At 41.0% G+C, this 15,623-nt stretch overlaps 1 protein-coding gene across 3 annotated transcripts in view; it reads left to right on the forward strand.

The window, feature by feature from the left end:
• si:ch211-266o15.1 (zinc finger MYM-type protein 4) overlaps positions 1-15,623 on the forward strand; it is a 58,542-nt gene that overhangs the window by 18,680 nt on the left and 24,239 nt on the right. For all 3 annotated transcript variants that reach the window (XM_017721594.1, XM_017721593.2, XM_017721596.2), the window contains exons 11-21: positions 1,010-1,125; positions 2,288-2,647; positions 3,571-3,721; positions 3,876-4,048; positions 5,136-5,280; positions 8,908-9,024; positions 9,476-9,519; positions 9,607-9,751; positions 10,226-10,356; positions 13,218-13,353; positions 14,389-14,580. In XM_017721594.1, the coding sequence (XP_017577083.1) occupies positions 1,010-1,125; positions 2,288-2,647; positions 3,571-3,721; positions 3,876-4,048; positions 5,136-5,280; positions 8,908-9,024; positions 9,476-9,519; positions 9,607-9,751; positions 10,226-10,356; positions 13,218-13,353; positions 14,389-14,580 (1,710 nt within the window). The remainder of the gene's footprint in view (positions 1-1,009; positions 1,126-2,287; positions 2,648-3,570; positions 3,722-3,875; positions 4,049-5,135; positions 5,281-8,907; positions 9,025-9,475; positions 9,520-9,606; positions 9,752-10,225; positions 10,357-13,217; positions 13,354-14,388; positions 14,581-15,623) is intronic.

Genomic DNA, 15,623 nt, shown 5'->3' on the forward strand with positions numbered 1-15,623 from the left:
ACTTCTTGTTCTGTATTCCAGCAAAGAAACCATGAGTACTGAGGTTATAGGGTAGATTTCAGTGTTCGGGTGCCTAACCAAGAAAGCAGATCTCTGAACTTCTTTAGGAAATGATTAAATGCATCATGAAATGGAAAAAAAATGGACTTTTATTAACTTCAGTTTGCTGTTAATTGAAGTATTTCGCTCAAGACATCCATCCAAAAGATCAAAGTGCTTATAAACAACAAAATAAGACGGCATTTTTTGTTGTTTTTTAAAGTGTTCTGGGGGTTTAATTGATACAGGATTATTCTAATTGATGCTAACATTTCTAAACAAATCAGCATATTCAGATGCATTAATAATTTTGATATTAAATAAAATATTCCATCAATTTAAACAAATGCAAACTGACTTTTTCTTCATTTATGTGGAACATGACCATTTTAAATGTGTTTTTTTTTTTTTTTTTTTTCCCTTATTGTTTTATCTCCAAAATTTTACAATGATTGCCCTTGGGGCAGTCGTGGGCTGGAGGTTAGGGATCCAGCCTCGTGACCGGAAGGTCGCCGGTTCGATCCCCAGAGCCGACAGTCCATGACTGAGGTGTCCTTGAGCAAGACACCTAACCCCCAACTGCTCCCCGGGCGCTGCGGATTGGGCTGCCCACCGCTCCGGGCAAGTGTGCTCACTGCCCCCTAGTGTGTGTTTGCTCACTAGAGTGTGTGTGGTGTTTCACTGCATGGATGGGTTAAATGCGGAGGTGGAATTTCCCCGTTGTGGGTCTAATAAGGGTCTCTTAATCATAGCCTTTCCAAACAGAGCTTTACCAGCTAATTGACTAAACTCGAACACACTCTGGCTGTACTGGAGTACAAAGAAATGTAGCAAAATCATTGTCATAATTGTAGTCTAATTTCAAATATAAATTATTGAATTTCAAACAAAAAAAACTTGAAAATTAACTTGAAATGTGTGTACAGGTATTTTCATCTTCGCACTAATAACCATGGTGCTTTTTACACAGGTGCCTCATTTCCATGTACAAACTGCCAGAAGTTGGCGATTCCTCAGTATCACCTGGCCATGCCTGATGGATCCATCCGCAACTTTTGCTCGTACGAGTGTGCTTGCAGATTCCAGGTATTTCACATAAGCACATCAGTCTCTACTGCACAACCAGTCGTGTTAGGATCAAATATTTGTTATTTATGCATAGAAATTTAAAGGTTGTTTTTAAAATGGTCAACAGTTGTAACGATCACAACACTAATAATTTTAGATTGTTAGACAACAGTCAGTTCCAGCCAGGTGAGCTGATTGGTTGAGAAGGTTCTAACGGTGCTGTTATGTTGCTAAGCAACGACTCTGACAGCTGTAGAGACGCTCGAGCCATTTGAGCGTTTTTACTTCTCACTTTGCCACAAACAGAAAACGGACGCTGTTAAGACTCTTGCACTCTCTTTGTACTGTTGTTCTTGTTTCTGTTCTGTTTCTTCTGTGCGGGTCGACCCACGGGGGTTGGGTTCCTCGGACTGAGCCTTGGTCCCTTCTAAGGTTTCTTCCTCTTAAAGGGAGTTTTTCCTTACCACTGTAGTCACCACAAAATTGGCTTCACTGTGGTGATGCTCATAAGAGGCGTGGACCTGTTTTTCTGTAAAGCTGCTTTGTGACAACCTTGTTGTAAAAAGTGCTATATAAATAAACTTGAATTGAATTGAATTGAAGACCACATCTGACCGACAGCCGATTTGGTCCGACTCTGAAGACGAGACGACACTAAATTCCCAAACTGTCGTCACCACTGAGCAGCTTTTCAGTCGGCTGCTGTGACAGAAGAACAGCTGAACAACCTGGAATCAGCCAGAAATTAACCCAACACCATTCGCCAAACTAAACGGGCTGTAAGAAGCTTTACAGACCGGCTGGAACAAAACAACATTAATACTGATCTGGACAAACTGACCAAACTGAGCTGAACCTGATATTGGGTCAGTTTTATGGCTCAGTCTGATCTTCAAAAGGCGGGGCTTACAGCAGACTGAGCAGCGAGTGGGCGGAGCTCGTTACTCTGAAGCAGCAATAAGCTGCTCGTTAAGGAGCTGTAATTAGGAGGAAGGAACTGAACATTAAAACATATTAAACGCCGCGTTCACGGCCAGTTTATTCATTTCTTAATGTATTTATTTAACTGCTGTATTAAAGCAGTAGAACACTCGGTCATGTGTTATCGCTAAAACGTTGTGCTGCTCTCGAACGAATGCTGGTGATGATTTGTGTGAAATTTGTGTGTCACTCTTTGTAGGAGAAGCTACAAAGGGCACCGACCCAAATGAACGGCGGTTCCGCAGTTGCTCCGAATACCATCCTAAATATGGCCCCTCGTGGACCCCAGTACGTGTCATCTCGTCCTCCCGCACCTCTTAATACTCCGAACCTTTCTGCTTCCTATATGACCGCCTCAAGCCAGAATCCCCCATCTTTTGTGCCTACCTCAAATCAAAACCCCATTCCACCATATGTGCCAGCACCTGGACTGGCAAACCCACAGGACAGCCAGAATCAGCAGCCAGACGCTCCAGCCTCAGCACAAAGCACCATCAGACTGACCTGCAAACAGTGCCAGAAGCAGTTCCGCTCCAAACCAGAGGTCCTGCAGTTTAAGGTAGGACTTGATCTGCTGATACTTTTTGTGGTTTTCTATGTCGGATGTATATTTAAAGAGGCGTTGAACAGTAAATGTTTTTTTTTTTTTTTAATTTTATTTTAAAGGTGTAAACATATCGCAGTCGGCACAGTATTGTATCTCTGTTTGCACACAGACACACACACACACATTTCATGTGGAATCTACCTCTAGAAATGGGGCAGGTTGAATAAGGATAAACTTATTTCATTAACTTGCCTTGAAAGTTGATTTTTTTTTTTTTCCCCATCTCTTGTGTTTTCAGTGACAATATTCATATATTTGGATGTTCTAGATGCATTTATATATGAATGAATTAATCCTGATTTATTTTTTTTATTTTGTTTGTAGCTGTGCTTTTATTTTATACAGATCTCTTGTTTTAAGTATTCATTTGTAAAGCACTTTATAAAATGAAATTGCTATAAAATAAAGATAATAATAATAATATTTTCTTCAACAGTACCTATATTTTGTCTGAAAATGCTCTTTTGCTGGTGAAACTGATTTCCCTCAGGAAAATTCTTGCTTCTTAAAAAAAAAGATTTAGTTTTGAGTTATTTATGGCTGTTTGATGTAGTATGTAAACACTGATAAATTTCAAAATGTGCTGTCAGTTCAATCCATATGTAGAAATCTTGCAGCAAACGCAACCCCTTTTTGGTACAACCAGCCATTTGACCTACAGCAGTTCAGCCCTGCTTATTCATGCTGAAATTATAAGGAGTGTTCAGTCTGGTCCCAGTCTTAAAAACAGCCTGCTTATTTTTAAGGGATAAAAAGACCTTTTTGGGAAGTAAAACTGCACCAGTCTCATAGAACATTTTTCATAGGAAAGCTAAACAAGATTGGCCCATAAAGTGCCCTCACTTTCCATTATTGTGCACGTGTCTGTGTTACAGAATCACGTTGGGCTTTTCTGCTCACGCTTGTGTTGTGACGCGTACAAGAGGGAGAAGGACGTTAGAGCGGTGTGCGAGTACTGCAAAGAAGAAAAAGTGCTCAAGGACATCACTATGTACGAGCATAAGCCACGGGCCTTTTGTTGCGAAGGCGAGTTCCACTTTTATGCATGTTCATATTTTTATTCTGTTTACTTTCTCATTAAGTTCTGACTGATTATTTATGCCAGTCTCTGTGTCCTGGCTCTAGTCTCCTCACTTAGCACTTTGTAATGAGTTTCCGTGTCCTCTCTTCTCTGTAACAGGCTGCAAACTGCTCTTCAAGCATGACCTTGCCAAGCAGCATGGGAGCCAGTGCAGGGTCTGTGCTTACTGCTGCAACATGACCCACAGCACCATCCAGAACCACTTCGGTGGCAAGCTGGAGGAGTTCTGCACTGAAGAGTGCATGTCTCTCTACACTGTTCTCTTCTATGAGGTGAGCGTTGATTTGATTAAAACCAGCCCTGATGCTCTGTTAGTGCGGTTTGTTAGAATAAATGAGAACGCTGCCTTTTAAGCCCTAGTGCACCAGATAATTGGACCGAGACGCTCTGAGGAGGTCGATCTTGGTACACTTCCAGATGAGCTGAGTCAAAATGAGCCAAAGACGTCTAAATGAACCAAACACAGAACGAACCATGGTCTGCAGAGCTTTTTTGTACATGCAGCAAGACGTTAAGTGATACTTTTATAATCCCACAAACGGGAAATTCCACCTCCGTATTTAACCCATCCGTGAAGTGAGACACCACATACACTCCAATGAACACACACACTCTAGGGGGCAGCCCTATCCACGGCGCCTGGGGAGCAACTGGGGGTTAGGTGTCTTGCCCAAAGACACCTCAGTCATGGAGTGTCAGTACTGGGGATCGAACCGGCGACCTTCCGGTCACAGGGCTCGTTCCCTAACCTCCAGCCCACCACTGCCCAACTTGAAATTGCCCAGTTTGGATGTGTTTATCATCGCTTCTTGAGCTCTAAAACCACAAGACTGGCCACACCAAGTACACTATATGGATAAAAGTATTGGGACACACCTCTTAATCATTGAATAAAGGTGTTTCAGTGATTTAAGAGGTGTGTCTCAATACTGCTGTAATCTGATGCACTGAAGATCAGGGTAACACAGTATGAGAGAAACAGATGGACTACAGTCTGTAACTGTAGAACTACAGAGTGCAGCTATACAGTAAGTGGAGCTGAGAAAGTGGACAGTGAGCGTAGAAACAAGGAGGTGGTCATGATGTTATGCCTGGTCAGTGCATGTTTCTGTAGTTATTGGCCAGAAAGTCTTCATTAAGGCCATAAATTGAAACACCGATGACAGAACAGTAAACATGCCTCCACTGGTAATTTGCTAATGATCTTTCTCATCTTCGAAAGACTAAAGGAACAGAAGAATTGCAAAATGTGTTGTCACAGGATGTTGTGTTCCACTGAGGCAAATTTAATGTTTTAGACTTCTGTTTTGCTGCGGTTTGCTGTGCAAAATGTCATGTCCTCCTTATTTGTATCAACAGATGGCAAAGTGCTATTGGTGCAAGACTCAGGGGACACTAAGTGAGAGCCTCAAGTGGGACGGAACGATAAAACACTTCTGCAACCTGCGCTGCGTGCTGCAGTTTTGCTCCAAGAGTGTTGTCCCAGACCAACCCAACAGCAACGGTACGTTTCTGAAATCAGCAGTTTAGCTGTACTCTTGTTCACTACAATCTGTTGTTGTTTTCTAAAGTCCTGCTGGATTTTCCCCAAATTCCCTCAGATGGACACACTGAATAACAGCACAGCCGGGTATATTAGTATTAGTTTTATATTCCATTAGTGTGAGTTGTGTTAGAACAGAACTACAGTTATTGAGTGAACGCGTTCAACCACAGTTATTACTGTAAAACTACACACTGCAGATTCATACTGGATTAAAATCACTCCACAATTATTACAGTCAGACTGTAAAACTACACACACTGCAGATTCATACTGGATTAAAATCACTCCACAATTATTACAGTCAGACTATAAAACTACACACTGTAGATTCATACTGGATTAAAATCACTCCACAATTATTACAGTCAGACTATAAAACTACACACTGTAGATTCATACTGGATTAAAATCGCTCCACAATTATTACAGTCAGACTATAAAACTACACACTGCAGATTCATACTGGATTAAAATCACTCCACAATTATTACAGTCAGACTGTAAAACTACACACACTGCAGATTCATACTGGATTAAAATCACTCCACAATTATTACCGTCAGACTGTAAAACTACACACACTGCAGATTCATACCGGATTAAAATCACTCCACAATTATTACAGTCAGACTGTAAAACTACACACGCTGCAGATTCATACTGGATTAAAATCACTCCACAATTATTACAGTCAGACTGTAAAACTACACACACTGCAGATTCATACCGGATTAAAATCGCTCCACAATTATTACAGTCAGACTGTAAAACTACACACACTGCAGATTCATACCGGATTAAAATCGCTCCACAATTATTACAGTCAGACTGTAAAACTACACACTGCAGATTCATACCGGATTAAAATCGCTCCACAATTATTACCGTCAGACTGTAAAACTACACACTGCAGATTCATACCGGATTAAAATCGCTCCACAATTATTACCGTCAGACTGTAAAACTACACACACTGCAGATTCATACCGGATTAAAATCGCTCCACAATTATTACAGTCAGACTGTAAAACTACACACACTGCAGATTCATACCGGATTAAAATCGCTCCACAATTATTACAGTCAGACTGTAAAACTACACACACTGCAGATTCATACCGGATTAAAATCGCTCCACAATTATTACAGTCAGACTGTAAAACTACACACACTGCAGATTCATACCGGATTAAAATCGCTCCACAATTATTACAGTCAGACTGTAAAACTACACACACTGCAGATTCATACCGGATTAAAATCGCTCCACAATTATTACAGTCAGACTGTAAAACGACACACACTGCAGATTCATACCGGATTAAAATCGCTCCACAATTATTACAGTCAGACTGTAAAACGACACACACTGCAGATTCATACCGGATTAAAATCGCTCCACAATTATTACAGTCAGACTGTAAAACGACACACACTGCAGATTCATACCGGATTAAAATCGCTCCACAATTATTACAGTCAGACTGTAAAACGACACACACTGCAGATTCATACCGGATTAAAATCGCTCCACAATTATTACAGTCAGACTGTAAAACTACACACGCTGCAGATTCATACCGGATTAAAATCGCTCCACAATTATTACAGTCAGACTGTAAAACTACACACGCTGCAGATTCATACCGGATTAAAATCGCTCCACAATTATTACCGTCAGACTGTAAAACTACACACGCTGCAGATTCATACTGGATTAAAATCGCTCCACAATTATTACCGTCAGACTGTAAAACTACACACGCTGCAGATTCATACTGGATTAAAATCGCTCCACAATTATTACCGTCAGACTGTAAAACTACACACGCTGCAGATTCATACCGGATTAAAATCGCTCCACAATTATTACCGTCAGACTGTAAAACTACACACGCTGCAGATTCATACCGGATTAAAATCGCTCCACAATTATTACCGTCAGACTGTAAAACTACACACGCTGCAGATTCATACCGGATTAAAATCGCTCCACAATTATTACAGTCAGACTGTAAAACTACACACGCTGCAGATTCATACCGGATTAAAATCGCTCCACAATTATTACCGTCAGACTGTAAAACTACACACGCTGCAGATTCATACCGGATTAAAATCGCTCCACAATTATTACCGTCAGACTGTAAAACTACACACGCTGCAGATTCATACCGGATTAAAATCGCTCCACAATTATTACCGTCAGACTGTAAAACTACACACGCTGCAGATTCATACCGGATTAAAATCGCTCCACAATTATTACCGTCAGACTGTAAAACTACACACGCTGCAGATTCATACCGGATTAAAATCGCTCCACAATTATTACCGTCAGACTGTAAAACTACACACGCTGCAGATTCATACCGGATTAAAATCGCTCCACAATTATTACCGTCAGACTGTAAAACTACACACGCTGCAGATTCATACCGGATTAAAATCGCTCCACAATTATTACCGTCAGACTGTAAAACTACACACGCTGCAGATTCATACCGGATTAAAATCGCTCCACAATTATTACCGTCAGACTGTAAAACTACACACGCTGCAGATTCATACCGGATTAAAATCGCTCCACAATTATTACCGTCAGACTGTAAAACTACACACGCTGCAGATTCATACCGGATTAAAATCGCTCCACAATTATTACCGTCAGACTGTAAAACTACACACGCTGCAGATTCATACCGGATTAAAATCGCTCCACAATTATTACCGTCAGACTGTAAAACTACACACGCTGCAGATTCATACCGGATTAAAATCGCTCCACAATTATTACCGTCAGACTGTAAAACTACACACGCTGCAGATTCATACCGGATTAAAATCGCTCCACAATTATTACCGTCAGACTGTAAAACTACACACGCTGCAGATTCATACCGGATTAAAATCGCTCCACAATTATTACCGTCAGACTGTAAAACTACACACGCTGCAGATTCATACCGGATTAAAATCGCTCCACAATTATTACCGTCAGACTGTAAAACTACACACGCTGCAGATTCATACCGGATTAAAATCGCTCCACAATTATTACCGTCAGACTGTAAAACTACACACGCTGCAGATTCATACCGGATTAAAATCGCTCCACAATTATTACAGTCAGACTGTAAAACTACACACGCTGCAGATTCATACCGGATTAAAATCGCTCCACAATTATTACAGTCAGACTGTAAAACTACACACGCTGCAGATTCATACCGGATTAAAATCGCTCCACAATTATTACAGTCAGACTGTAAAACTACACACGCTGCAGATTCATACCGGATTAAAATCGCTCCACAATTATTACCGTCAGACTGTAAAACTACACACGCTGCAGATTCATACTGGATTAAAATCGCTCCACAATTATTACCGTCAGACTGTAAAACTACACACGCTGCAGATTCATACTGGATTAAAATCGCTCCACAATTATTACCGTCAGACTGTAAAACTACACACTGCAATACAGAATTGGTGAAACAGCTGGTTGCAGTGATTTAGCATCAGATCATGAATGAACATTCAAGCAATTAATGAGCTTTTCTCTTGGCCTCATCACTACAGGTATCACCACTTCTGCCACTGCAGCTCAGGCGCCGTTGTCTCTCTCTAAAGACATGCCCGTCATCGGTGGTGTTGTTTCACTGGCGTCTGCGCTGGCTGGTAACACTGCTCTTACAGGTACCCTCATCTCCAGTTATCGTTAACATGACGAGATGGCATGATACCACTTGTTGTTTACCGATACTGAAGTTCTGAATATTGGCTGATTCTGAGAACAATTTTTTTTCTTTGTACGTTACCAAGCTATTTTTAATTGAAGTTAAATTTCATGATATCAGTTCCCACATGCTGCATAGCTATCTAGGCTACTGTCATCACAACCTACTGGACTTCACGTTATGTCGCTCTACAAGCAGCTCTCTGGGATTTCGGGTAGATTTGGTTACAGAATTTGTTCTTTTTTTTTTTCTTCTGAAATCCATTCAGCATTTTCCTTTGGTATTGGCCCAGTGTCAGTACTAGGTTAAAGGGTTGGTGCCATCTCTATTAATGTGTGCTTCTACATTAATTAAGATCTACAGTTTGGAAATGAAGACGCGCCGCTGTAACCTGTAATTGTTGTTTACAGGAGCGCTTCCTACCTCTAACGCCAGCTCGAAAATCATCGGTGATGTGAGTACAATGTCTTTTACGTGGGATTGACTTCACACCTGTACGCTGCGATGATGATTTTGTCAACCTTTATTATTTGTCTCCCAGGCCAGCACCCAGACAGATGCTGCAGTGAATGTTAGTCCTCATCAGCGACGGATGCTGAAGAACAAAGCTCTGATGTGCAAACCTATCATTGAAGAGCAGGGCGTCCAGTGTCATCTTGAGCCTCCAAAACCGCTGTTTGACACAGGTTAAATTGATTTCTTTATGTCTGTGGTTTATACTACATCCTTCTGTAGCCGACCTGAGTTGTTATTAAAAGCTTCATAATAACTGGATTAGGGCCTGAAAACCACTGCCACTTCCAGGCTTGGTTTGTTTGTTTGTTTGTTTGTTTGTTTGTTTGTTGCTAACACACACCGTATTTGCTATGGGTGTGCAAGACTAGTCATGCACCCAGCTGACCATTCGAGGTGTCAGTATTTGAGTACTGAAATCAGTACTTAGGTACTTATTACAATTAGGGCTGAAAGAATAATTGTTTTTATATATGTTTTTATTTAAATAATGTTTTTTAAAATTACAAGAGCTCAGGGCTGGATAATATTGCATGTAACATATGCTTTTTTGAACACATGCAAATATAAATGTGTGTGTGTGTGTGTGTGTGTGTGTGTGTGTGTGTGTGTATTTTGACATGCTCCGTCTGTCTTGCTGTCCACAGTGGTTGATGAAAATGGGGAGAAAGTGAAGCTGGTGCCGGTGCCTGTGCCGATTCCAATGCCCGTGTACATTCCCGTGCCCATGCACTTGTACACTCAGTTCACACCAGTGCCGCTGGGACTTCCTCTGCCCGTAGGTCCTTCCACCTCCACTCAGTTTCTGTTATGCTCATACTTCGATAGCTTTTCCTTTGGATGCAGCGTGCAGGGCGCGAAAACAGTACTTTTTAGCAAAATGACAGATTTTTGTAAAATAAATAACTTTAACAGGCGTCACACATAATCGTAGCGCAGTTAAAAGGGGCGCCCTGTCCAAAATGAAAAATCTGCTCCGTTGTAAGCGTGCCTACTCGCCTCCTACAGGGAGCTGCAGGAGTCTCACTTGCAAGTTTCTTTGTGTTTTTAAAGTAGGGTTGGATGATATGAGTAAGATATTATATAATGCCATAATGCTACAAGACTACATTATTTTTTTTAAATGGAAAAAATCAACACTGTAGGAGCGATCGACTCCATCGTCAATACTGGGTTCACGATTTAATATTCTCTCGGTATATTAAATGATGTGTTGTCACACGTTTTCACTGAACCATTAAACGTCTCCATGATCCACATTTCACATTCTCCACTTCTTCTTCTTCTTCTTTCGGCTGCTCCCTTTAGGGGTCGCCACAGCGGATCATCTACCTCCATCTTGCCCTATCCATTGCCTCCTCTACTTTCACACCAACCATCTCCATGTCCACCTTCACTACATCCATAAACCTTCTCTGAGGTCTACCTCTTCTCCTTCTACCCGGCAGCTCCATCTCCAACATTCTTTGCCCAATATATCCACTATTCCTCCTCAACACATGTCCAAACCATCTCAACCTGGCCTCTCTGGCTTTATCTCCAAACCGCTCCACCTTCACCGTCCCTCTGATCTGCTCATTTCTAATCTTGTCCAGCCTGGTCACTCCCAACGAAAATCTCAGTATCTTCATCTCCGCCACCTCCAGCTCAGCCTCCTGTCTTTTAGACAGAGCCACAGTCTCCAAACCAAACATCATAGCAGGACGCACTGCTGTCTTGTAGACCTTCCCTTTCACTCTTGCTGCTATCCTTCTGTCACACATCAGCCCTGACACCCGTCTCCACCCACTCCATCCTGCCTGCACCCTCTTCCTCACCTCTTTTTTGCACTGTCCATTGCTCTGGATGGTTGACCCAAGATATTTGAAGTCATCCACCTTTACGACCTCTACTGCTTGCATCTCCACCTTTCCACCTGCCTCCCTCTCATTCACACACATGTATTCCGTCTTGTCTCTACTGACCTTCATTCCTCTCCTCTCCAGTGCAAACCTCCACCTCTCCAGATTCTCTTCCATCTGCTCTAATTAGTCAATTACCAAGGCTGATTATTCTGTCTTTATAATTAAACATAGTTTGTTATAAAGGGAGCATAAAGCAGATGATCCTGAAGCTCTGTAAACATCCACAATACGCTCAGAAAGGCGAGATTTAACGTGATGTTACATAATTTATCACCGTACCTATGGATATATTATGCCAGTGGTTATATTGCCCACCCCTAATTTTAAAGACTAGAAGAACCCTCTTCTGATAATACTTGAGGGTTGGCTGTTTTTGGACGTTTTTTTTATTTTATTTTTTATTTACTTTTTATTAACGGCTATGTTAGTGGCTGCGCTGTCAGTTGTAATGCATGCTGAATATTGTGTTGAAATTTAACCTTACAACACCCACCTTGTGAACTGCCTGTAGATACTTTAGGCCAATCACTGGCAGCCAAGCCTATGATGTGTTGTGACATCACAGCTACGACTTACTGGCAGTCTTGCACACTACATTCAGGGATCAAGCCAGAAAAGGATGATATTCTGGCCTGAACCTCAATTTATAGAAAATAATCACAGTTTAAATCGTAGTTGCAATATTCGTCAGAAGAATTGCAATAATTTCTGTTTCCCAAATTGTCCAGCCCTGCAGAATACTGCTCAACAAATGGCATGCGGGGTCAGGAAAAGAGGGAGCTGTTCGCGTCCGTTTTTGTTTACCAAGGAACAATCAGTGTAAATGGGCGCTAAAAGAAGAAACAATGGTCTTAAGGTCCTGTAATGTACCTTAAATCATTTTTAAACGTTTTCAGGGAAATGTGCATATCTGTACCCTCTCAGTGTTTTTAAAGAAGTCAGAGCAACCTAAAACTTATTTGCGTGAACATACAGTGGTAATGGTACAGTCTTGTTCTCTAGCTGAAGGTACTAAAGATGTACCACCCCAGTGAAAGTTTAGTCCCTTTTCACATTTACAGCATTTGGCTGACGCTCGTATCCAGAGCGACTTACAATTTGATCATTTTACACAGGAAGGCCAAGGTGGTGTTGGGAGTCTTGCCCAAGGACTCTTATTGGTATAGTGTAGGGTGTTTACCCAGGTGGGGGAGTGAACCCCAGTCTATAGCATAGAAGGCAGAGGTGTTAACCACTAATCTACACCAACCATTTTTTCTGAGAGTATGAAAGTTTTAGTCCTGATTGTCCCTTTTAATGGTTGAATGTAAGCGATGAGCATCCACGGCTTAATGCTCTATCTCTGCAATTATAATTAATATTTTTCTCAAAAGTTGGTTACATTTGTTCATGATGCATATAGGAGCCTTTAAGAAAACTTAATGCTGGCAATGTGGTGTCCTCTTCTTGTGATATGACAAAGGGGTAAGATGCCCTAGTTAAGTTTTTACTTGCCTGAATTCAGAATTTCATAGTTGCAAATGACGTGAATGGAGAGAGAGAGAGAGGCTTAATTGATGTAATTAATTATTGCTGTAATTTGAGCATAATTTTTGAAAAGTACTAACAGCACTGATGTGATTTTACATTCACATATCCAGCATTCATTGAGTTACATTGATTTTCGTGGCTGTTCATTTGTTAGGACCCCAGTTTAGTTGGCTGAGCTACCTTGTCTTGTACTGTCTTGCACCAGGTACCCGTGCCACTGGTCATGCCAGCTTCCCCGGAGTCCACGCAGCACACTGTCACCAAAGCCAGTGTGCCCTCTCAGAGTTCAGTGGAGGATGAAGAGGCTGAAAAAAGTAAAGACAGGCCTGTGTCCCATGGGGGTATGTGAATTATCACTTTGACATTTTTATGGCTGTTTTCTGAACAAAACCTTGCATCTTCATTTAGTCATTTTTCAGTTTTTGACATAATTTGAATATCTGTTGCTCTTTACGTTGTGTGTAAATGTAATGATAAAATAAGGACAAAAGTGACCCAAAATTATTTTGAAAAAATTCTGATTTCATTGATTTACTTTAAAAGTAAAGTAGTTTTCTTCCGTCTCCTGTAAAGTTACCATTTTGGAGATACAAGGTTTCGTTTTTTATTTATTTTATACGTGTGTGTGTGTGTGTGATACGTGTGTGTGTGTGTGTGTGTGTGTGTGTGTGTGTGTGTGTGTGTGTGTGTGTGTGTGTGTGTATATACACACACTATTTCCAAAAGTCTTCACTCACCCATCCAAATCACTGAACTCAGGTGTTCCAGTCACTTCCACGGCCACAGGTGTATAAAGCCGAGCCCCTCGGCCTGCAGACTGCTTCTACAGACATTAGTGAAAGAATGGGTCGCTCTCAGGAGCTCAGTGAATTCCAGCGTGGTGCCGTGATCGGACGCCACCTGTGCAGCAAGTCCAGTCATGAAATTTCCTCAATATTCCACAGTCCACTGTCAGTGGGATATAATATTTATAACAAAGTGGAAGCGATTGGGAACGACAGCATCTCAGCCACAAAGTGGTCGGCCACGTAAAATGTCAGAGCGGGGTCAGAGCGGATGCTGAGGGGCATAGAGCGCAGAGGTCACCAACTTTCTGCTGAGTGGTGTAAAGCATCACCACTGGACTCTAGAGCAGTGGAGATGTGTTCTCTGGAATGACTAATTCTCTATCTGGCAAAGGGTGGGCCGACATCATATTTAACCCTATGGATTAAGAATCTCACTCGATTTCATATGCATGTGAAGGCAAACCAGTGAATACTTTTCAAACTATAGTGTGTGTGCGTGTGTGTGTGTATGTATGTATGTATGTATGTATGTATGTACACGCACACTTGGTTCACACTTGGATTAATTTAGAATTGTTTCATGTTCAGACCAGGGCAGTACTTACAGCGGGGACCTGGAGTCGGAGGCTAGGTCTACGCCATTCAGCTGGGCAGATACTGAGGATTCTTCGCAGCTTCATAAGCCATCAGTCCCTTCGTTTCAGATAGAGAGACCAGCCAATACTCCCACTGCATCCACATCACCCAGCCCACTAGATTTGGAAAAGGACTTTCCTGTTGGTAAGCAATGCTCTATCAAGGTCAGAGCGCAAACACAAAAACCCACAAGTAAATGCTTAATGCTGACCGGTCTATCAGTCAACTGGGATTTAAACTTGAGCTTCCGACAACAGGGAAGATGTTCAGGCAGTTGTACCAAAGGGAAACCCCTTCTGATGAGCTGCTTCCTGTTTAACTATAACACAACAGTACTGACTGAAGTGGAGAATCTGCACACACAATAACATTTTAACATAACAAAAACGTGTGAAAAGTGTCCTGATCTTTAGCATGAGAATGACTTTATAATTAGGGATGCACAATAATATAAGTATCATATAAATATCAGGAGATATTTGCTTTAAAAAAATATTAGCATTGAACAAATGTTTAGATTTTAATTATATTTCAGACCAATACTTGGTAGTGTATTTATTACCAAGTAGTAAAATTATTACTCCAGAAGTCCAGAATGTTTAGTGGTCACTGGGACACTGTGCTGAAATATCTGAATTTTGTTTATTTTACTGTATACGGTGATGATACTTCTCTGTAACATTAACCGTGTTGGATATGGTGACCTTTTCTACATTTTAAATGTTCATGTATTGGCATTACCAGAGATAGTGTTCAGAAATAGTCTTGGGAAACCATTTCTTGTTTGTTTATTTTTTGTATAATTAATTTTTAGAATTTAATAGAAATTTCTCCAACTATTTTGTATCATATAAATCAATAGTTGTGGTTCAAGCTGAGCGAAGTAACCAGAAAAAATAGAAAACTGAGATGTGGCTGAATATGTATTTTTCTAATCATAATTTGTAGACTTATGCTTAATGCTTTCTAATACCAATAGTGAAGTTGATGGCTCTATAAAATTATTTCTAAAACACAAAATTAATTTAATTTCAAAAATTGGCAAACGTAATTTTTTTACACATCCCTCACAAGTGTTTTTCAGCATCAACAAGGTCTCAGCATGTATCATGTCATGAAATCATTTGTTATAAAAGCATCTCAAGTGGGTCCCCATGAAGCTGCTTGAAAAAAAAGTATGTAAAACT

Source organism: Pygocentrus nattereri, chromosome 10, assembly GCF_015220715.1.
Source record: "Pygocentrus nattereri isolate fPygNat1 chromosome 10, fPygNat1.pri, whole genome shotgun sequence".
Classification (NCBI taxonomy): Eukaryota; Metazoa; Chordata; class Actinopteri; order Characiformes; family Serrasalmidae; genus Pygocentrus; species Pygocentrus nattereri.